The sequence below is a fragment of the Macaca thibetana genome, chromosome 16 (genome assembly GCF_024542745.1).
Source record: "Macaca thibetana thibetana isolate TM-01 chromosome 16, ASM2454274v1, whole genome shotgun sequence".
In the NCBI taxonomy this organism is placed as follows: Eukaryota; Metazoa; Chordata; class Mammalia; order Primates; family Cercopithecidae; genus Macaca; species Macaca thibetana.
The window spans coordinates 44511702-44535064 of NC_065593.1; the positions used below are offsets into that span (position 1 = coordinate 44511702).

General features: G+C 56.3%; 2 protein-coding genes across 28 annotated transcripts in view; one reads left to right on the forward strand and one right to left on the reverse strand.

The window, feature by feature from the left end:
- The window catches only part of MRPL27 (mitochondrial ribosomal protein L27), a 464439-nt gene that overhangs the window by 236730 nt on the left and 204346 nt on the right, over positions 1–23363 (forward strand). The gene's annotated exons all lie outside the window — the stretch shown is intronic.
- CACNA1G (calcium voltage-gated channel subunit alpha1 G) overlaps positions 1–23363 on the reverse strand; it is a 65725-nt gene that overhangs the window by 26364 nt on the left and 15998 nt on the right. For 9 of the 17 annotated variants that reach the window (XM_050765030.1, XM_050765029.1, XM_050765037.1 and 6 more), the window contains 8 exons: positions 22076–22452; positions 9979–10130; positions 8978–9163; positions 8745–8859; positions 8506–8661; positions 3946–4030; positions 3669–3862; positions 738–1169 (listed from right to left, as the gene is read on the reverse strand). In XM_050765030.1, coding sequence (XP_050620987.1) covers positions 738–1169; positions 3669–3862; positions 3946–4030; positions 8506–8661; positions 8745–8859; positions 8978–9163; positions 9979–10130; positions 22076–22452 — 1697 coding nt within the window. Of the gene's footprint in view, positions 1–737; positions 1170–3668; positions 3863–3945; positions 4031–5541; positions 5611–8505; positions 8662–8744; positions 8860–8977; positions 9164–9978; positions 10131–22075; positions 22453–23363 lie in introns of all 17 variants that reach the window. The other 8 variants (XM_050765027.1, XM_050765028.1, XM_050765033.1 and 5 more) reach the window with 1 other exon arrangement.

The window sequence follows — 23363 nt, forward strand, 5'->3', positions numbered from 1 at the left end:
CTCTTCCTTTATTCCTAAAGCCACACTCCTCATCTCCCTGTCAACCTTGCCAGGCCCCCTCCTCATCCCTGAGGACTCCCTGCCTCTCCATCTCCTCCCTCTCCTCCCCTGCATCCCCAACCCCGCTCTCCCCTCTCCCCACCCCTGCCTCCAGCCCAGCCCCTGCCTGCCCTTCCTGCTGGGCTGGGAAGCAGCATCAGTTATCAGACACTGGCCCCACACATCTGTCTGTTCAGAGACACACCTGAGCTGAGGAGACACCGGGCCTACTCTTCACGTACTAACCCTGAGGTCACTGCACCCCATCCCCAGGGGGAATGGTGGTGGTGAGAGGGTTGGGGGAGGGGCACATGGGTATGGAAGGAGTGGGAAGTCAAGGCTTGTGATGAGGTTGAGATGAGAAAGGGGGATGGGGGGGGACCAGTTTGGAGAGATGATCGATGGGTCTTTCTGAGTCACAGGGGGAGGGCCATGAAAGATTCATACACATCTGCCCAAAATCATTCATATCCACCAAGGGTGGCAGAGCCGCAGCCCCAGGCATAGGCATGACAAGGATCTGGGGTTTGGCAAGGCGGGCAGAGGAAGAAAAGGGACTGTTTGGAGCTCGGTTTCCAGGTGCCCCTTGATATCCCCTGGGCTTGGAATGGTAACTCCCTCGTACCCTGCCGGGCCAGGCACAGCTCCCCTCTTTCAAGGTCAGGGGCGAGGGGTCACTGTGCCCACAGGGGCCTCACCAGGTTGCCCTCGTCATCCGCGTCATCCCCATCCAGTGGGGGGTCGTCGGGCCGCAGGGCCCGGGCCAGACGCCCCGAAGCCGACTTGCCATTGCAGTCCTGGTGCTCAGAAGCAGAGCCTCGGCCACTGGCAGTGCGGTGCAGCCCTGGCACCTGCAGTGTGTCTGGCAGGTCAAAGGAACTCTTGGCCTCCCGCTCCAGGGACTCCCTGTGGCGACGGTCGCTGCCCGCGGGGCTGGCCCGCTCCTCTTCTGAGCTCTCCTCCTCATCCTGGCTCTCCTGGCCTTCTCCTGACAACAGGGACCGCCGCTCCCCACTTGGGCTTCTCCGCTTCAGGCTGGGGGCACGGCCGAGGCTGTTCCGGCTGGAGCGCCTGCTGGTCCAGCTGCTTGCAGCGCTCCAGGGGCTGTGCGGGGAGCTGCGGGCACTGGGCTGTGGGTGAGCAGGGGAGGAGTGGTCTCAGGCAGGGCCGAGCAGCCCTGTCCTCTCATGTGCACCCGGTCTCCTGGGAGCCTCACTGGCATCACATCAAGTGTAGGGGTGTGAGCAGGACCTCTGGACTCTGATGCCTGGGTTCAGATCCTGGCTCACCCCAAACAACTGAGTGACCTGGGGCAAGTTATTAAGCCTCTCTGTGCATCTGTTTCCTCATCTGTAAAATAGATATGGCAATAGAGCTCATTCCTCATTTAGTTGGTGAGAGAAGTGTTATAATCAGCTGATGGGGAGTATATATAATGGGGTGAAGAAACACAACTCAACAGCAAAAAATTAACCCAATCTAAAAAATGGGCAAAGGGCCTGAATAGACATTCCTCAAAAGGAGATACAGGGCCGGGCACCGTGGCTCACACTAGTAATCCCAGCACATTGGGAGGCCAAGGCGGGCAGATGACCTGAGGCCAGGAGTTCGAGACCAGCCTGGCCAATGTGATGAAACCCCATCTCTACTAAAAATACAAAATATTAGCTGGGCGTGGTGGCGCATGCCTGCAATCCCAGCTACTCGGGAGGCTGAGGCAGGACAATCGCTTGAACCTGGAAGGCAGAGGTTGCAGTGAACTGTTGCACTCCAGCCTGGGTGACAGAGCAAAACTCCATCTCAAAAAAAAAGGAGACACAGATGGCCAACAGGTATATGAAGAAATGCTCAATGTCACTAATCACCAGGGAAATGCAAATTAAAACCACAGTGAGTTATCTCACACCTGTTGGATTGGCTACTATGAACGTGATGAAAGACAGCAAGTGCTGGTGAGGATGTGGAGGAAAGGGAACCTTCGTGTCCTGTTGGTGGAAATGTAAATTAGTACGGCCATTATGGAAAACAGTTTGCAGGTTCCTCAAAAACCTAAATATAGAGTTGCCATATGACCTAGCAATTCCACCACTGGGTATTTATCCAAAGGATTTGAAATCTGTAAGTGGACGAGATATGGGCACTCCCATCTTCATTTCAGCATTATTCACCATAGCCAATATATGGAATCAACCTAAGTAACCATCAATGGAAGACTGGCTAAAGAAAATATGGGCCAGGCACAGTGGCTTACGCCTGTAATCCCAGCACTTTGGGAGGCCAAGCCAGGCAGATCACTTGAGGCCAGGTATTTGAGACCAGCCTGGCCAACATGGTGAAACCCCATCTCTACTAAAAATACAAAAAATTAGCCAGGCATGGTGGCACATGCCTATAATCCCAGCTAATCAGGAGGCTGAGGCAGGAGAATCGCTTGAACCTGGGAGGCAGAGGTTGCAGGCAGTGAGCTGAGATCGCACCACTGCACTCCAGCCTGGGTGACAGAGCAGAAAGGAAAGAAAAGAAAGAAAATATGGCATACATGCACTGTGGAATACTATTCAGCCTTAAAAAAAAAGACTGTCATTTGTGACAACATGGATGAACTGGAGGACATTGTGCTAAGTGAAATACACAAGGCACAGAAAGACAAATAAATACCATATGATCTCACTTATATGTGAAATTCAAAAAAATTGAACTCATAGAAGTGGAAAGTAGAATGGTGATTAGCAGGGGCTGGGGTTGGGAAGGGTAAGGATGGGGCCAATGGGGAAGGCTTAGCCAAAGGATACAAAGTTTCAGTTGGACAGGAGAAATCAATTTTCAAGATTTATTGCACAGCATGATGGTTATAGTCAATAATAATGTAATGTATATTTCAAAATTGCTAAGAGAGTAGATTTTTAAATGTTCACACCACACACAAAAACATAAGTATGTGAAGTGATGCATATGCTAATTAGCTTGAGGTAATCATCCTATAATGTATGCATATATCAAAACGTCACATTGTGCCCCATAAATATACATGATTAGTATTCGTCAATTAAAAGTGAAATTTAAAAAATTAAAAATAAATAAAATCACGAGAGCATGGCACCAACACTAGCCTCCTGGATTAAAATGCTGGCTCTGCCATTCCCTTCTGCAATCTGAGGCTCAAGCCCCCTCTGTAAAATGGGAATCGTTGTGGTACCTACCTCCCAGGGTTGCTGTAAGGATTAAATGCATTTAGAATGCTTCGGAGTAGTGTTTAGAAGAGTGTCTGGCACATAATCAGTACCTAGATGAGGGTCTGCTATTATTATTATTCGGTCTTGAGGAGGTAGGGACACCCCACCCCCATTTTACAGAAGCAGCTCAGAGAGGTGGTGTCTTGCCCGAGGTCACTCAGCTAGGGAACAGAACGGGTCAGCTTAGGCCCTGTTCTTTCATCCCCCAGGCTAGGGCTCCTTCCCTGGCTTGCATCACTGGCTCGGACTCCCCAGGGGCTTGTCCAGGCACACCCAGACCCCGTCCAGCCCATGGGGCAGGGGCTATGCCCTTGGACCCGCCTGCCTCCATCCTCTCTTCCTCCTGTCCTCCTTGGAATATCTCCCACCATCGGGGTACCCACATGCACCCCCTACCGGTGACTTCATCTCGTGGGCCGCCCCGGGCTCCGCCGACCCGCTGCTGCTGGTGCGGCGCGACATGGGGCCCAGCGCCTCGCCCAGGCCCGTGCTGGTGCTCTTGGGCAGCGACATGGGTGTGGCGGCCGTGTGGATGATGAGAGGCGGCAGCAGGCTCTTCCGCAGCTCCGGATGCTCTCCCAGGGACACCACTGCAGGGGGACAGAGGGAGAGATCCCGAGTCCACTCAGGGCTGGCCCAGGGCCAAAAGCCGCACCCCAGGATAGGTACTCACAGGCCAAGCACTTCTTCCTGTCCCCATCACCATCCAGGCTGGGTGAGAAGAAATCGGGCTCTGATTCGGACTTGTTGGCATCTCCCTAAGGCAGGGGAGCAGCGGACCATTAGGGATCGGGCCAGGCTGGGGAGGTTGGGGTGGACCGGGCCTCCCTCTCTTCACACACACACACTACATATAGGCCACAGGAACCAGCAACCACGGCACAAGGCATGCACCGGCGCAGGCCAGACCCCCCAGGCTTAGGGCCCAAGGCTTCCCAGGGCCCCACCACCTCTGCCTCTCCAGCCACAACTCAGAAAAGGCCACGTCTTATGTGAGCCCACAGCATAACCAGCCTGGATGAACAGTCACCAAGGCTGGCTGGGGAGAGAAGGGGGAGCTAGGTGGTGGGTGGCACAGGCCAGAGGGGGCTGGGGTCCTGGGGACCTGAGTGAAGTGGTGACTAGAGCCTCTCTTGCAAAAGTCCACTCGAGGCCCTTTGCTTTCTCTCCACAGCTCCCCTCCCCTGAGCCTCAGACTTGAGGACCCTGGAAGGAAATTGAAAGACCCCAGACAGAGCAGCTCAGCCCGAGGACGCCACTTCAGTCCCTCAGTGTCTTCCCTTCATCTTCCCCAAGTCCCAGCCCCTCCCTGGCCCCATTTTTACCTCTCTCCCTGTCTCTGGGACAGTTTTTTCTTTCTTCTTAGCAGGTCAGTAGGTTCCCCAGTAATTACACACTTCTCCTTAAGAAGTTATTAAAAAATACTTGATTGCTACTTTTGATAAGGACATAAATATTGGGTAATTGGCATCTCAGGGGATCATTTTCATTAACTCAGTTTACAGCCCTAACGAGGCCTTTAATTATCAAGTGGGATCTCCAGGGGCCTGCTCGGGATATGCAGCACCATGGGGTCCCACAGGAATGCTGGCTTTGCCCCAAATTCTGGTGCCAGGGCAGGGAACAGCAGAGCACAGGCTTATCATGGGGCCAGAGGGGGAGCCAGCCCTGAGAGCGCCAGCTGGACCTAACTGGGTGATGAAGTGGCCAAAGGCTCAGAGTGATTTAAAATATTGGTACATTTTGGCAAGAGCCACATCCCATCCCCACATCCTCCAAGGACTTGTCCTGAGCTGAGGCAGCTTGCGGGGTCTCCAACAGGGGCCTGGGGCAAGGGGTGAAGGGGTGGGAGATGGGGGAGTATGGTCTATGGCCACAGATCTTGACTCCACTGAAGCCGGACGTCTGGGACTCCTCCGGGACCTCAGCACAGGCACGCACACACGGGGTGCCCCACACATGGGGTGCCGCACACACGTGCACACAGAGGATTCTAAGTCCCTTCCTTCTCCGGCCCATCCACCGGTCTGGCAGGGATGGAGATGGTGCCCTTGGCGGGTTGATGGGGACAGAGGCAAGGAGGTACCTCCCTTCCATGTCCTCAAGGGGGAAGGGACTTAAAATCGAAGCAAACCTCACAACACCAACGACCATCACGGCTATGACAGGTTGCACAGCAGCGGAGCGTGAACACGAGCACAGAGACACGGAGGTGGAGTGGAGGGGCACGGGGCACAGGAGGCATGCCGGCTCATGATCGCGTACCTACCCCCTGGGAGTCGACAGGCAGCTGAATACAGCTTAACTGTCCACTCGCATCTTCCCGTTTGCTGATTTCCTACAGGGAAAGGGGGAGGCAGGGGAGGGCCGCTGGTCACAGGCGCTCGGGGCCTTCAGATATCAGCAGTGTCGAGAGAGGATGAAGAAAAGGAGGGGCGCAAACCCCACAGCAGGGGAAATGAGAGACACGGGGAATAGGGGGCAGAGAGGGGATAGAACAGCCTTCCAGAATTCAACTACAGGCCCTCAGGCCAGAATGAATCTGAAGGGTGAGGGCAGAGGCCAAAAAGATGGGGACAAGGGCAGGAAAGAATCAAGTCCCCCCATAATCCTAATAATAACAGCCACCATTCATGAAGGGTGTGCCCGGCATGGGAAACTACCTCCTTAACACCAGCTGGCTTCCTTGCAAGGTAGGAAGTAGGTTCCAGGATTGCCATCTTACACAGGAGAAACTCGAGATTTGGAGAAGTTGAGCAAACTGCCCCAAATCACACAGAGTAAGAGGTGGATCTGGGCCTGGAACCCGAGTCTGTGGCTCAGAACACCCCTCTCCTCTCACTGGCTCGGAGGCAGTGGGCTTGGGGAATGGGAAGGAAGCAGGGAAAGGAATGGACAAAAGTCAGAGTCAACACGGAGCCAAGTCAGGCCTCATAACATCTCATGCTCTCGGCTTAAGTCCCTTCAGATCAGAATAGATCCAGCTGCTCCGTTTGAGATGGGATGTGACAAGTAATGCTGAGATGATGGCTCTGATGTTGTTTAGTATCAATTAATGGCCTCACACAGGGCCTGCTGCCTGTTCATTTAATTAAGTGTGTGAATGATAAATACACAGGGATTCAGGGCGCTGCCCCCTGCAAGTCAGGAAATCACCAGCCAAGCAGGCTGTGTCCCTGGACCACCCTCTCCTAGCTCTTGGCAGGGTAGCAAGGCCAGCAGGGGGGCTACCCTTGAGGCCTCCTGCTGGGGAATCCCACCAAAATTCGGCAGCCACTTCCTCTGCCAAGGTGGGTTGTCTTATTTGTCAAAATAAAAACAAAAATCCCAGGCCATCACGACAGCAAAACCAGACTCCCCTGCCAGACCGTGGGGCCCCCTGAAACCTTACCCAGCAGAGGGCAGGGGCCTTGGAGGTGTCCAGCCCATGGGCATCGAGGGACACTCCCCACCCCTGCCCACCACGTGAAGGACAGTGGAGCAACTGGCCCAGCCCCTCCCATGGGCACTTCGGGCCACAGTTACTGCCCACTCTCATGGAGAGGGGATGTTCTTAAAATCCTTTCTGCATCCCACCCCAGGCCTGAAGCATTACAGCCCAAGACGCCGCATCCTGAGTGAGACCCTCCTTGCAAAGGTCCTGACACTGCAAAGGTTGGGGAGGGTGTGGCTGCCGGGCCTTGTTGAGCCCTCACACTGGGGCAGCTCCCAGGCCCCCAGCAGGGCCAGAGTGACCAGGCTGCCCCAGGGCCAGGCTGCTCTCATTCCCACACTCCAGCTTTGCCGTTGCCTAGCAACCAGGCCGCGGGCGGCTGCACTCAAGTTAACAAGGTGTTTGCTGAAAGGGCTGAGTGCTGGGGAGGGGGCCATCTGTGCTGGGCACCTGCAGACTGCCTTGGCGGCTGAGTGGCAGAGGAGGGGAGGGGAATAGGCTCGCGGTGTTTTCCATTTCCCTCCACAGAGTTGCACGGGAATTTTTCTGAGGGAACCGTGGCTGGCAGGAGCGGCCTTTGGAAGGGGCCAGGAAGCCCGGTCCTCACTCAGCTCCTCCTCTTATAGGCCCTGAGCAGCAGCAGAGTGAGTCTACTGGCTCTTGTGGGAGCACTGTGGTGCCCCTTAATTCTTCAGGACTCAGGAAACCCCCAAATTAGTGTCCCATTCCAGGGAGCATACTGGCATCCCTCCCTGCAAGAGGCACAGCCATCACCAAAGCCTCCCCCACCAGCTGCCCTGGCTGCCCCATAGTGGGAAGGAAATGCGGTAACGGATAACTACAGACTGAAAACGGTAGCGGGGAGAAAGGCCAGTGTGGGACAGATACGCTGCACCCCACCAACCCAGCCGGCCTACAGGGAAAAGCCCTCCCTTGCAAGACTGGGAAAGAGTCGGAAAATAGATTTTTGTTTTTCCACCGTGTGCTGGGTATTTATAGACCAGGCCGCAGCGGGAGTTTCCATCCGGGTCACCCGGAGAGAACTGGACCAAGAGCTTCTCCAGACCCAACCTGCAGCATTTCTAGGTTGGGTCAAACTGCCCTGTTTGAGGCCCCAGCAAGCTGGGATGGGTCTAGGGGCTTGGGTGGGAAGAGAGGCAGAGCTGAGGGAGAGGAAGGGGTGCAGCCCTTTGGGCAGAGGCTGCTTGCTGACACGGCAAGGGCAGGATCAATGTAAATCAATATTAATTGATGACGCTGCCTGTGACGAAGGTGATGGAGCCTGGGCTGGAAATAGGACGCTCATCTCTGCCATGCCCGTAGCTAATTGGGCTCATTTCTCACCCTGGGCAGCTAAGCCCTGCCCTGGTCTTAGTGGCATCTTCATCTGCTCAGTCAGAGCTCAGATGACTTGCACACAAGCTTCCTGCACCCCTCGGCTCAGAGGAGTCCTCTCCAGGTGTTCCATAGAGCACTGTGCTCAGGAGTCCAGCTGTACCACAGGCAGACACTTATCTGGTCTGCCTCTCTGGGGAAGGGGTCTAGCCAACTCCGAAAGGGATGTCTACTCGGTAGCTAAGCTTCGGCGCAGGAACCCCACACAACCATCCTGTGTCCCATGTGACAAGGGGCTGCATGAGACCCGGAGCCTCCCATCCCTGGTCCACCCTGGCTTAGTCTAAGAGGCGCTTCCTGTGGGACCTCCCAGGCCCCCAAAGTTGAGGGAGGAACTCATGACAGGCAGCGCATTGGAAGTGGGACTGCTATGGGCAGGGTGAGGTGGGCAGGGCAGCGGGTTACCTCCGCCTGGAAGCCCTCCACCAGAATAGCGACCAGCAAATTGAAGAGCACGTAGTTGCCGAAGGTCATGAGGGCAATGAAGTAAAGGGCTGCCCAGGATGACGTGGAGGCCATACCATTGTACAGGACTTTGTTCCAGTCCTCCTGGGTGAGGATCTGTGGGCAGAGGACAGAAGTCAGGGCTTATACTAGCAGCACCTGACGGTCCCTGTCCACGCCCTGCCTTGTTACCCTCGCACCTGAAAGACAGTGACGATGGCCCAGAGCAAGGAGTCAAAATTCTTCCGGTCTGGCAGGGTGTCCCCATCCCGCTCGGAGGCAAACTTGCAGCCGAAGAGATGCATGCCCAGGATGCTGTGGGCACAAGGGGGTCACAAGCTAGGGGTCAGAGCCCAGTGCTCCCCACCCCTCAGGCCCTCCTGCCCCCAGCCTGGCCAGTCTCTCAGCCGGCACGGTGCCACGCCGCCCTCACCTGAAGATGAAGATGAAGAGCATGAGCAGCATGCAGAAGGTGGCCACGTTGTCCATGGTCTTCATGAGCACCACCAGCTGCCGCTGCAGCGCCGGCAGGAAGCGCACCAGCTTCAGCACGCGCATCAGGCGGAAGGTCCGCAGCACCGACAGGCCGCCCCCCTGCTGGCCCACGATCTCCCACACGCTGCAAAAGGGGCAGGCAGCCTGAGCCCCCTGCACCTTCACTCTTTCCCCCTACTCCCTCGGAGAGGACTCAGTAGCACCCAAGGGCCTGGCTGAGCGGGCACATCAAGAGAAAATGGGGCACAGGTGGGTACCCAGACCTCCAAGCAGGAGCCTCCGAGATAGTGAGGATTTGGGTGACAGCCCAGCCCCCTCTGCTCTCTCATCCCTGCCAGAGATCACATCCTGGCAGCAGACAGCCCCCTCCCTAAATTTGGCCAATGCAACTGCATCAAGTTATGGAATATTTGCTTTGTTCTCTTCTAATGAAATCTAAAGCCAATTCCAAAGGCAATAAAGTGGTTCTCCTGGCCTCAGGCCTGGGGAGGAAGGAGCACTTTCCCAAGGTCTTGGAAACCCTAAAGCAAGTTGCCGGTGTCTGAGATGGTTTCCAAGCACTTTTCGAGCCGGGCAGCTGGCTGGGCCTCATACTTCTTCCAACTCCTTTCTAAAGCCAATCCCCAACCCTCGCCCATCCCAGGCCTGGGTGGGGTCAAGGACAAGAGGTAGGAGTGGGGAGAGGAGACTAAAGAGGGGCCTGGGCAATGAAGAGGTGAGCCCAAGGTCCACATGAGCAAGGTGGGGCCAAGAGAGAGATGGAGGGGGCATGGGGACACAGACAGCCCCCCACCTAGGGGGAGTGGCAGATCCCGTGGGGTCAGTGGGGCCTGACTCCAGACCCCTCCACCCCAGGGGAATAGGTGGCATTGCCCCTGGCCCCAAGCCACCCCTGCTGGCATTCCTCAAGTGAGAGTCAGTGGCGGGGGGTAGTCATACCTGATGACCACAATGACACCGTCGAAGATGTTGTAGGGATTCTTGATGTAGCCAAAGGGACCATACACGAGCAGCTTCAGCAGCATCTCCAGGGCAAAGAGGCTGGTGAAGACGATGTTGCTGATTTCTAGGGCGTTGGTAAGCTCCTCGGGCTGCAGGGCAGGGTGGGATGTGAGGCAGCTGGTTTATCCCCGAGCCCCTAGACCCAGTCCTCCAAACATGGGACACCAGAGGGAGGAGGAGCAGGAACAGCAAGCTTGTGTGGAGAGGTTGCTGGATGCTCAGGCCCATGGGGAGGACCCTGCCCCAAAGCCTCCAGGAGGAAATGCACCCAGGGGCAGGGCCCCAGGAAAGGGCCACGTGAAACGCATAGCCGCAGCCATTCCCCAGCTCTGGGTCTCAGATTCAGGGGCCGCAGGCTTAACGGGAGGCCTGTGCTGTGGGTTCCGCCCTATCTCCTGCTGGGAGCTGCATGGCCCATCTTGACCTAGGTTACAATGTCAGCCTAGCGGGCCCAGGCCAGCAGCACGACAATGCTGGCGGATGTCAGAGGGTGATTGCCAAGGCCTCACAGACACACCCGGTCACGAAGCCCCACACACCGCCACACGTATTCCACAATTACTCTGTGGACTTGGCAGCCTTCTCTTGGACAACAGCTGGCTACTCTTGCTTCCTTCCAGACACACACACACACACACACACACACACACACACACAGAGAGAGAGAGAAATGCACACATTCCCAATCGCACACATGGTGATAGGCAGAATGGAGACACCCAGTCACCCAGGAAGGGTTATCACAGTTGAGGAGACCAGCCTGAGCCCGGGACAACCTATCCTGTCACTCACTGTGTGACCTTCAGCAAGATTCGCAAGCTTTCTGGCCAAATGTGAAACACTGGAGGTATTTCCTTTCATGCTCCCTACCCGAATCTGGGATAGGGACCGAGGATGCACCCTAGAGAGTCCTCAGAAGGACTAATAACGAACCCTGTCTCATCTGCCATTCCAGCTCACTAGTGACCTCGCTTTCAATATGAAGTGCCTAGCAATGCACTAGGCATTAAAGGAGCTGCAAAAACATGCCAGCCACACGCCCTGCCTCCCAGGAGCTCAGTGTCTGCTAGAAACACGTTGTACACACACAAAACAGCTGAATAACCACAACGGGGCTTAAATGCTTCAGTGCCAAAATAAATTATCCAGGCAGCAAGTCTGGGAGTTCAGGGGAGAAAAGGTGAGGGGTGAACACACAGAGAAAGGCTTAGTTGGGAGAGAGGCAGCCCTTGAACGCCGGAGGGTTTGTGGAGTCTCCCCAGGCAAGGGCTTGGGTGGGGTGGCACAGGGTGGGGGGGACCAGGAGCAACCTAAGCCTGGTTCTGGTTGAAGAAGGGAGGGGTGTGGCCAGGCAGAGGGCTGGGGAAGCAAGAAGAGATATGGTTGGCTCAATGGACCCCACTGTCCACCTGATGGATATCTGGACAAACTAGGTGTCTGGCCTGGAGGGCAGAGGCCAAGTCCATAGTAGGTGCTTAAAAAGTTTGGGTTAATGAAACAATCAAATGAGGCCCTCATTCCATCAGATACCTCTCCTTGCTTCTCACTGCCTCATCTGGCCAGCTGCCCAACCAAGCCCGCAGCCAGGCCTGGGGACAACCAAATGTATCCTAATCGCCTAGTTTGTGCGGCCAGCTTGGGTGGGAGGTGGAGAGACTCGGAACAAGGGGCTTCTGACTAGCAGGTGAGGGGCATTTGGGGGCCTCAGGGTCAGCAGCCACTCAGAGGGAGATAAGCTTTCAGACTGTACAAAGACAGGCCTGGGGGCAGAGCCAGGGCCAGCAGGCAGGCAGAGAGCCAGCTGTACAGAGGGGGAGCGGCTGTCGTGGGGGCCGGTATGGCATGGAGCCTGTTGCTCCAGCAGATCCCAAGTAAGTTGTTGCTCCATGGATTGTGAGTGGAGGCACTGCCACCTGACCTGGTTACCCAGGTCACACAGGGCCATTAAGTGTCTCCAGCGTGAGCACAGTACGGGAGGTGGGGCGGGGCCGGGATCAATGCACATAAAGCCCTGGGCTCAGACCCCACCTGCCCAAGTGGATCCCCTCTCTGTGCTTCCAAGTCCGGTCTGCCAGGGAGCAGGAGTCGGCGAACCCTCCTCCCTGTCACTCTGCCACTTGCTGTGTTTTCGGGCCTTGGATTAGATTAAAATGAACATGGACCACACAGGTATGATGTTTTACAGGTTCTCTGGCCCACCATGCACCTCCCCTCATGCCATTCACACAGTAGTCCTGCCATGCTAGTCTCAGAGGAGCAAAAGACCCCAAGAGATGGAGGGTGACCAGTTCAAAGTCACAGGGCAGGAAGAGCTGGGGTGGGGCCCAATCCCACATCCCTCTGACTCCTAGAATATTACACAGTCAGGATTCGGAACCAAGCCACGGTGATGGTAAGGGGCTTGTGAATCCAGACACATAGCGGACTGGATACACAACATGTCTTCTAATGTAGATAAAATTATATTCAAATCAACAGAGCTCTGGGAATAAAGACCAACTCAATGTGAAGACACAGCTGAGGTACACTTATAATGGGCAAATTTCATGGCATGTAAACCATACCCCCAAAAAGCTGCTAAAAATAAAAATCAATGAAATGTTCTTTTAAAAGTCATTGAAAACACACTAGCTTTTGATGTCGCATATCTCAATCAGTGAATTCTAAAAGTCCAGCTGCTACTGTGTGTGGAGAAGGAGACTGTTCTCTTCACTCCCCAGTGTTATCGACAGGGCTCTCAGGAATCTGTACCGACGGCTCGTGGTCACGTGCACACCTCACTCTCCTGCACACCGCCGAGAGGCTCATGGAGAAGGATGATGCTGGGCTCCTGCGAGGCCTGCCGCCCCATAAGGCCTGCCTCAATGGCCCTTGTCAAGGGCGGTGCCAGCAAAGGCTGGAACCCCTCTCTTGCCCAGCCAAGTGGCTCCGGGCCTGGAGAAGCAGGGCAGCCTGATGCGGGTGGAAAGGGCCCTGCCTCGCTCTCTCTAGTCTCCCTGCAACACTAAGGGTCAATGAGTCGTCTTCTCCAGGTCCCCGGTATTCCCTCCAGTGAGCCACGGAAAAAAGAGCCCTCCTCCCCCAGATAGCCAGGTCTGTCCAAGTTACTAAATTGGAGGCTGGGAACGATCTGAAAATGCAGGATGAGGACACTGAGACACAATCTTAGCAACAAGGTTGCCCCAGGGACTGGAGCTGTAATTACGGTTGAAAAGGGGCAGGGGTGGAGCCAACATCTGCCAGTGCCCACCACAGGCCAACTAGGGTGAAGACCTCCTCCTGGGATTTCATTTCCTCCCTGCTCACAATGAAACGAGGGAGGGCTGTGAGCCTCCTAGACAGTCTGGGAAACTGAGGCTCCGAGGGGTGTGGTGCCTTGATGGAGGTCACACCGCCCTCCTGGAGAGGTGCATAGCCGGGTCCGTTGTGCCTTGCTCTACATCTCTGTCCTCAAGACCCTTTCCACAACGTCGCCCCCACCATACACCCAGACATAGCACAGGCAGAGAGCACACAAACCCATCAGGCTGGAGCCAGCCTCCCCTCACTGGCCATCCCCAGCTGTGGAAGTCCCTTCCCAGGTCTAGCCTGCATCCTTCCTGCTGTTCACAGATGTCAAGGCCCAGTGGAGCTTTCTGTGAAATGAGGCCAGGCAGCCTGAGCTTATCCCACCCAGAGGCCCCAGGTCTCTTGTCTGTGCTGATGCAAATTGTAAATCTCCATCTCCCATCTCATAACACCTCCCCTCGGGCTGTCACCTTACAGCAGCGGTAAGCTGCTCAGTACTTCCCAGCACAAGGGCTCCCCAAGCCCCACAGCAGCTCCATCAACTAGCCCTAAGTGTGCCCTCTGGGTGCCGAACACTGGTGTTAGAAAGTACCACCAACTCTGAGACTTTCTTCCTATGTGACCTTGGGCAAGTCCCTTTGCCTCTCAGATCCCCAGTGGCCTCTTCTGTTAAACAGGGTAACACTAACTCCTGGGAGGCTGCTCTACAGAAGAAAGGAGTGAAAGCCTGTGAGAAACCCCAGCCCAGGGCCAAGCTCACACATGGCAGGACCGATATCTGCAAGGCTGCAACTAAACACCACACTGGGGACAAAACCCAGGAGCCACAGAAGCTCAATCCTGGCTGAGGTCAGTGGGCCAGTGGGGAGGACAGCCCGGGAGGATGTCCACGGAGGTGTCCCCACCTGGGGGCAGCAAGGGAAGGGGTGTGCAGGGCACACTGCAGAACCAAGGATCAAGTGGTCTGCCCAGATCAAAGGGTGAGAGGGGCTGGTGGGAGACAAGGCTACAAGGTCGGCAGGGCCAGGGGGAACAGCCTTCCTCTGCTCCCTGTCTCTGCCTATCACGCTGCCACTGAAGCCCTGGGTGGGTGGGAAGGGAGGGAGGAAATGTGCAAAGCAGTGTATTAAGAAGATTAATCTGGCTGCAGTGGTGGCAGCGTGTGGATGGCTTGGAAGGTAGAGACAGAAACCAATTAGGATACTGCAGCGGTCCAGGCAGGAGGCCTGAGAGTCAGCTCTGGCAGACAGTGATGTGCCTCTTGCAGGGAGGGCATGAGAGGCTGGACAGGCCTGGCCAGAGCTGAGCAGAGGCTTGGACCAGTCACTCCTGCTTTGCCCAAGCCCTACCCCAGCCAGCCGCCATCACCCCAGCTTCCATCTGCTCCACTGACCCTGAAATCTCTGCTCTTCCATTGAGACTCCTCGGCTTACCTCACCTCTGTTTTTGATGGGCCTTCCTGCTGCTCCCACCCACCCAGGACAGGGGCCCAGACAGGCTGCAGTGAGGCGGTGTGGGCCACTGGGTCAGTGGGAGGCAAGTCTTCAAGGAGGCGTGGGAAGTCAGAGAACACCTCGGTGGCAGGAGGTTTCCTGGAAATCTCACAGGCCTCATCATGTAGATCACGGTCCTGGTCTTTCCCAGCCCCCTGGAAGCTCTCCAGCTTGGATCCTCCCTCCTGCGCCCTCCTGCCCACTGGGCACACTGCTAGGTGTCATGGTGCCCCCAGGGCCTCCTAATCAGAGGCAATGCCAAAGAGAGACTTTAGCTGCAGTCACTGCCTCTCTCCCCTCAGGGCAACATTCCTCAGAGTTCATTCTAAGCTTTTTCCCCTCACCAGCACCCCCACTCCCACCTCTCCGGCTGTCATTGGGGTGTAGGTGACATGATCTTTCCCAGCTCCCCAAAGCCCTCGAAAGTAAACACACAAGCTAACTAGGCACAGCACACTCACGGTGCCCACTCAGCTTCAAGACGGCTGGCCCAAGGCCCCTGCTACTTAAAATTCTGGAGCTGTAGCCAGGCGTGGTAGCAGGTGCCCATAGTTCCGCCTACTGAGGAGGCTGGGGCGGGAGGATCGCTTGAGTCCAGAAGTTCCAGGCTGTAGTGAGCCATGATCAAGCCACTGCGTTCCAGCCCAGGGGGCAGATCAAGATTCTATCTCTTAAAATAAATACATAATAAAATGCTGGAGCTGCAGCCCCTGTGCCTTGTCCACCTGGACAGCCTCTAGACCATGGTGGGCCCCAGCAGGCCACATAAAGGCTGCCCTTCTGACAAAGACTTTCAAGGGCTCCTGCCCTGCCCAGCCGCAGCCCAGGTAAGTGCCCTTGCCCTCCTCCTCTCCTCTGCGGCTCTGGAAGTGCTGAGTGTCGCTTGAGAGAGGCACGAACCTGTGCTGACTGGACAAGTGATTCCCTGCGGGTGGTGGCCCCATGGCTGTCTCATGCCTTTATTCACAGTCCCTGGTTCCTCCCTTCTTAGGTCTCCTCTCTCCCCCAGGAGCTGCTTCAAATCTTCTGGACTCTGCTCTACCCCCCACCTGGCCCCTCGTTGCAGGCTTATATGGGGGGGCTCCATGTCCCTCCTCCAAAGAGCTCTGTGTTGTGCACCCCACTGTCTCTCTTCCTCTCCTGGAAGGGAGCCAGTCGTTCCTCCACCTGCACTTTGATGCGCTCCCCCGCCCCACCCCACCCCCCAGGCTTCCCTGGGCCCTGGCCTATCAGTTATGCCTGCATCCATCACTTCTTCAATCTCCTTCTCCCTTGCCTAAAAGCAGAAAGCTTCTGTGGGACTCGAGACCCATTCAGTTCTGAACTCTGGGCCCCACAGCTCCAGCTCTGTCCAGGGACCCTCTTCCCAGCCCTCCTCTTAGTGGATGCCTCGGCAGCAGCTGAGCCTAGACCGGCCCCTCCCGCTGCAAGCCCAGCCTCCCTTGGCTTCCCCGACCCTGAGCAACCACCTCCTCCCCCTCCCAGTGCTCCTTTCACGCCTCTCTTCCCTCAGGCCAGCATTCCTCAGAATTCAGTCTAAGCCTGCTCCCTCCACCAGCACCCCCACTCCTACCTCTCTGGCTGTCACTGGGGTGTAGACGACACTAAACAATCTCTCCAAGCTCCTGGCTTCTCATCCAGAGATCCAGAGCCTGCCTGATCTCCCTCCCAGGATGGCCCACAGCCATCTCAAACTCAGCGCATCCAAAACAAACCCTCTCACCTCCTCTCCCAAACCTGCTCCTTCCCGGGCGGCGCCATCATGATCAGGATTCTGCCTTAGAAACTTTGGGTTCTCTAGGATTCTTGCCCGCCCTTCATCCCTCCAGACACTAAGGTGCCCCGGCCCAGAGAACCTGCCAATGAAATTGCGTCCTATCCACACCCCCTTGTTCCCATAGCTATGGCCTTACTTGGGGCCCTCTTTGCCTCTGATCTGAACAACAGAAATAGCCTCCAGGCCCTCCCCCACCCAGCCTGCACCTATGGGAAGCACCGGCTTCCTTCAGCCCCGCTGGGCTAACATCAATCCCTGCTCAGACAACTCAGGGCCAGGGCAGGGAGGAAAACCTGACTGTCCTTCAGAGCATCCAGTGCCACCCTGTGCATGTGCCCTAATCTCTCCACCTAGATCTCTCCGCTCCTACCCACCCCTCCATCTCCCACCTCCCCCCACCTCCACCACCCAAGCCACTGTCAATTCCATTCATCTTTCGAGGCTCCGTTCAAAAGCCACCAACTTCGTGAAACCCTTCCAAAGGACAGCTGGGGTTGAGCAGCTCTCCTTTGTCCCCTGAAGCCTCTCTTGCGGCATTTGGCATAATCATCCATGAAACAGAATGACTTTTCCACCAGAACCTACATTTCTTGGGTGTTTCTGGCTCAGCTCTCAACCCCTGATATTCTAGTGTTCTATTCTAGTGTGCTGTGCACAGGATATGCTCCCCTTGTTTGTGGAACTGGGAGAGCATGGAGCCAGGGGATGCCTAAAAGAACGAGAGAACACCTTAGCAGACATCTCCAAAACAATGCCCCTCTCCCTCCCACACCAGATAGCCTTTGAATGTCTGGGGCCAGTCAGCTGTAAAGGATCATCCCCCAAAGCTCTGCTCGGTCCTCAGCCCCAGCTCTTCAGCCAGGGCTCCTCTATCTGGAGACCAAGGGACTGGCTGGGGTGGGAGGTGTCCATAAACCTTTGCCCTTAAAGGCCACATTTAGGGTGTCCATGCATGTGGGTATTTTCTGGGGAGAGGATCCCCAGCCTTCAGCAGAACTGAAAAGGAGTCTATGACCTCCTTCAAAGTTAATACTTAGCATATCTGGACCACCTCCCCCTGCCCCACCCCCAGCTTCTCTCGCCTTGAACAGCCAACCTCACTCACTTATAAATAGAAACCCTCTCTGGACATGTATCTGGAGTGACAGGACGGCCCCAGAGTGTGAGCAATGAGCAGAGTCATCACCTGCCCTGTCCTCTCTCAGCCTGCAAGGCCGTCTACCCTGGACTCTCCCCCTCCTCTCCCTGTCTACGGCCCAGGAGACCACTGGGCTACATGTAGCTCCCCTCTCCCCACATGCTATTGTCCCTCTTCTAGAACATGAGACTAGCACCTGTCCCCCACCCCACCATGACCCAGAGCCAGGAAGGAGATGTTAGGAAGCTCCTGTGTCTCCAAGGCCCACTCGTGCACTCTCCCCTCTTCCTGGAGAGGTCTGGCCCCAGTGCAGACCCAGGTGAGACACAGAGGAGAAGGCAACCTCTTTTCTGAGCTCTAACAGTCTGCTGGATATGGTCAGGATGGCTTGCAGGCACCTTGTATGCAACATGTCCCCCAGCCCACATCTGCTCAAGCCACATTGCTCCTACCCCAGGTAGAAACCTGGGTGTCATCCTTGCTGCCTCCTCTCAACCCACATTTCCAGCTGATTGAGTCCTGCAGATCCAGCTTCCAGCCAGCTCTCCCCAGCCCTCTGCTCTCCATTTCCAGGGATGAAGATGTAGTATGAACTGCCTGGACCACTGCAGGAGCCCTCATACTGTGCCCTACCCTCCACCTTCACTGGCTATGTCCTCCTCTTCCTTCAAACTCAGCCCAGAGGTCATCTCCTACATGGAGCCCTCCCTGAATTCCTTCTCTGGTCTGGGTTAAGGGCTCCTCCTCCATGCATCCCTCTCTGAGCATGTGCCACATCAAGTAAATATGACTGTTTACTTGTTGTGACCTCTTTAAAAAGAAGGACAGTGCCTTGAGCCCAGTGGTGTGCTGGAGCTGTTTCTCACTGGCTTGGGAGGACCAATTGTCCACGTCTCTTCCCAACCCCACATTCAGTGGAATCGTGTTGGTAGCTTAAAACCAGCTATGGTGGGAGCATTTACACCATGGAAATTGGCAAATGCTATAGATCAGGACTTCATTATTTTAGAAGGGCTGGTTGTTAAACATTTACCAGTAAATCACTGCTTAGGTCCAACTCCAGTGCAAAAGGACGAATTGGGAAAAGGTTCTCCATGTAGGCTGGCCCCATATCAGATCACACTTCAACATCAAGTCATTTTCTTGCTCTCTCCTCAGTCTCCTGGGTTCTTGTCCTCCTTACCAGCCCTCTGGACAAACCAATCCTGCCAGTTCTCCTCCAGCTGGTGGTTAAGGGGTGGAGGAAGCAGGAGAGAGAAGACAGCATGGGGCCAGCCCCGGGCAGAGCAGCGTATGACATATAGGTGCTTCCTCAGTCAGGAGGATGGTGGGGTAGCACAGGTTGGGGGGACAGGACAAGTGAATGAGGAGTCAGCCAGGGGATGGTGGGAGAGGACAGGGTCTGCAGAGGGCAGCGGTGATAGCCGGGAGGGAGGGCAGGGGCTCCTCTGGCGAAGCACCAGCAACACCCTCTCCAGGGCCCCCCCAATCTGATCGATTCCAGGATCAATGGACACAATTGCCTCATTAAGGGCACCGCAGGGAAGCCATGAGCCTCCTCTGTCAGCAGCTGCTCTCCCTCCACACAGCAGCACCTCACACAGCCAGCTCCAGGGGAGTCTCTGTCTCCCCATCCCACCCCATCTCTGTCCTCATTTGCATCTGGGACTCGGTCTCTGTCTTCAACTCCCTCTCTGTGTCTCTGTCTCCCCGTGTGTCTCTGTGGCACCATTTGTCTCTGTCTATCTCTGCTGTGGCTCATCTCTGCCTCCACATTCTTTATCCGCTGCCTGCGTGTCTCTCTTCCCTGCCCTCCTCCCCCGTCTCCATCTTGCCCTCTGTGCCTCTGTCTCGCCCGCATCAGCCTCCTCTGTCTCCCTCTGCGTGTCCATCCCCCCATGTGTCTCTGCCTCCCTCTCTGTGCCCACTCTGTGTTTCTGTCTCAGCCCCCCACATCTCCTCGCTGCCTTCCCTGGCAACCCCCCGCCCCCAGCATGCTCAGGCTCCGGGGCCCAGATGGCGGGACGTTCACGCCGCAGTGCCTGCAAGCACAGGGCCATGGCAGCTTCTGGGACTTCTTACTCTCCGCGCCCCTGAGCCCGCTGGGCAGCTGTCAGTCATCTGCCCAGCCTGCTGGGGACTCCCACTCACCCCCATGGGGCCCTCAGCAACCAGGTATGGGGACAAAACCCTCTCTGGAGCAGACACTGCTGCCACTGAGTGAGGCCTCCGCGCTGCTGAGGACTTAGGAGCCCTGGGCTGTCCCCGCCCTTCCTCAGGAACCTGAGCAAGGAGATGGTGCAGGCAGCCCTGACTGATGGCTGCTGCCTCCTCTCCAAAGGGGCGTCCTTCTTCACGTTTAACTGAAAGCCCTCTTGCCGAGGCTTCATCTGCCCTGGGTCTGTGTGACTCAGCTTCTTCCCAGTGCAATCAAAACCTCCACCAGCAGCATCAGCTGGGCAGGGACTGCTGGGTGCATCCCCCAGGGGTAGGGAGAGGGCACTTGGGGAGGTGCCCCCTGAGGGAGGGGCACCTGACCATGGCCAGAAAAGGGGTGAGGGAAAGGAGCCTGAGTAATGGGAGGTTGGTGGCTGTCACCACCTGGGTCCTGGAAGCAGAAAATGCTGCCCACTCCCCACCACCACCAATCTGGCAGAGTGGAGCACCTCTCCCTGGGAGGCGAGCAGAGTGGGTATGTGCACACACAACCACACCCACGCAGCCCAGACACAACATGCCCATCGTGGTGTTATGCGCACCCACCCGCTGGCACTGCAGCCAGGGTCCCAGGCTCTTTCCACCTCATGGCTACTTGGAGGGGGCACTGTGGAGGCTAGAGGAAGGGACGCCAATGTGCGGTGATGGTGATGGGGAGGGGTGCACCTGGCCAGGTCAGGCAGTCTTGGGTAAAAGCTGGGTGCTCAAAATATTGCAGGTGCAGAGTTCACTGGGGTGGCGGGGGGCTTCGAATTCCCCAGAAAAGCGAACACCTCACAGTCTGCTCCAGACCTAGCTTGACCTGTGCCCCTCAGCCTCAACCCAGACCTCCCAGCATGCCTGTACCACCCTGCCTGTACCACCTGCTCGAGATGCCCCTTCCACAGAGTACTGTGCTGGTGTAGGAGCCACTCCACACCTCTGGTCTCCTCCACCTCTGCTCCTGATTGGGAGGGTGTGGAGGTGGGGAGGTGCATGACCTTCGTTCCAAACCAGGGAAGGTTGGGTTCTGAAGGCCCAGTGCCTCCCTGCTGCCCCAGGGAAGCCAGAACACCCAGGCGAGCAGAGCCTGGGCAGACCATGAACGGCAGCACCTGCTTGCTAGCCTCTCTCCTTTTCCAAGAATCAGCCACGGGGTGACCTGGAAGGCCAGACTTGGGGGAGGGGGAGCGACTTCTGGAAAGAACCCTGTGGAAGAGGAAGCCAAACCTAGTTGTGAGGACCCATGGTGCCTGCTTGGACCCCCAACAAGCATGCAGCCTCAGCTCATGGTGGGGGATCAGTGGGGTCCCCCAGGCTACCCTTTCTGTCTCTGCATAGCTCTAAGGGTTAGAAAAGCCTCCTCCCCCTCAGCCCAGATCCTACTGCTTGCAGCCATCAGCCCCACAAAACAAGCCTGCTTCCTCTTCCACATGACAGCCCTTCAAATATTTGAAGACAGCTTGCCTGTCCCTGCTGAGCCCTCTCTCCTCCTCACTAAACATCCCGGTTCTTAGAACGATTCCTCAAACGCGATGGTTTCAATCCCCTTGCCATGCTGGGCACTCTCATCCACCCTAAGCTGCCCTGGTTCACAGCATGGCTCCCAGACGGGAGGCCAGGAAGGACGGCCTCCCTCCCTGACCCCAACAGGCCTTCATTCCACCCAGGCGCAGGCACCCACCCTCCCCTCTGCACCCCGTTCACATGGCCCCTCCTGCCTCCAATCAGTCACACCCAGACTTAGTGGGTCAGATGGATGCCAGGGAACCTCCAACACCCCCACTCCCCACTATACCTTCTCCAAAGACCCAAACCTCTCCCAGGGACGTGCCTCTCCCCACATGCTGACGCTCACCACTTGTTCACATCCTTCAAAGCCAGGCTCCTCTGAGAAGCCTTCCCGGGTAGAACATACCCTGTGGCCTGCCCAGGGTGACCTCCATACTCAGAGACTTTAAACATTCCCTCTAGAGAATCTCCATGCATTGCTCCATCACCCACCTCCCCTCCTCCCTGCCAGGCGGGCTAGCAGCACGGAGAGGAAGCAGAGCACAGGAGGAGGGGTGCGGAGGGAGGTAGAAGGCCCCAGCCCCAGACGAAAAGCAGCTGGCAGGAGCCCTGCCTCTGCCACACCCCTACCTGCTCATGGTATTCGATGCCCATGCTGAGTGTATTGACCAGGATGGCAATCATGATTCCCCGGCCAAAGTACTTGCTGTCCACAATCTTTCGGAAGGTGTCACAGATTAGCCTCCAGAAGGCCAGCACAGAGCTGGGCTCTGCATCTGGGCCCAGGCTCCGTTGCCGCCGGCTGTGGGGGTCCCGGAGGTCACTGTGCTGGGCATCCTGTGTGAACTCATAAACCGCCTCGCTGTCTGAGTCAGGCATTTCACGGTCGGCGAGCTCTACCTCCCCTGCCCCCGCCCGGGCACAGTAGGGGCAGCTGTCTGGACCAGAGGCTCCACTGTCTGCCTTCAAGCAAGGGCTGGAGATCTTGCAAGAGCTTTGGCAGGCACCTGGAACAGAAGAGTAGAGGTGAGAGGCTCCAGAGTCTCATACCTGGGGCTACCCTGCCCTTCAAGTAAGTGTAAAATGTGTCAGAGAGTCTGGGGTTGTTACAGTGATGGGGTGCCAGGCACTTAGTGGGCCAGGGGTGTAGAATGTCCTGCAAGGTGGGCAGTCTTGACCCACAAGATGCCCTGATGTCAATAGCACTTCATTGGCAGTCACTGCTGAGTGTCCTGGGGCTCAGAGAGGTGGCCTGGATGTCCTCTGAGATCCTGGACAGCTCCTATATCCTAGGCGACTTCAGCAAGGAGCCTCACTCCCCTTCCCCTTCCCCTTCCCCTTCCCAGAAGCCAGGCCTGCAAAACACTGCTCTGAGCAGCACTTTCCAAGGGATCCTTAAGACACGCCCACACACGTGCACTTGCACACACACCCACACCAGACACGTGCACCTGCACACGTGCTCCAGATGCACACACTTGTGTACACACTCATACGATTTGCACACCACCACATGGGCACACATACATGCACATACCAACACATGTGTGCACAAACACATTCACACATGACACATATGCAAGACACATGCACACATGTGCATGCACACACACCAAGGAAAGAGCTTCATATCGCACATGTACCTACACACATCAAGCACATGTGCCTACATATGCATATAAACATCAGACACACACATGCACACATGCATACACACACACTTGACCCCTTCACGGACATTGACACGTACATGCATACTAGATGCACTCATACACACACACTCAGGGACCTAGCCTGAGACATCAATGTCCCTTTAAATCCAGCTTTGCTCACAGAATATGAGAACCTCAGAGACTACCAGGTAAAGCATGGATGTGGAGGCCCCCAGCTGAGGGCCTGGCCCCGGGTGGGCTCTCAG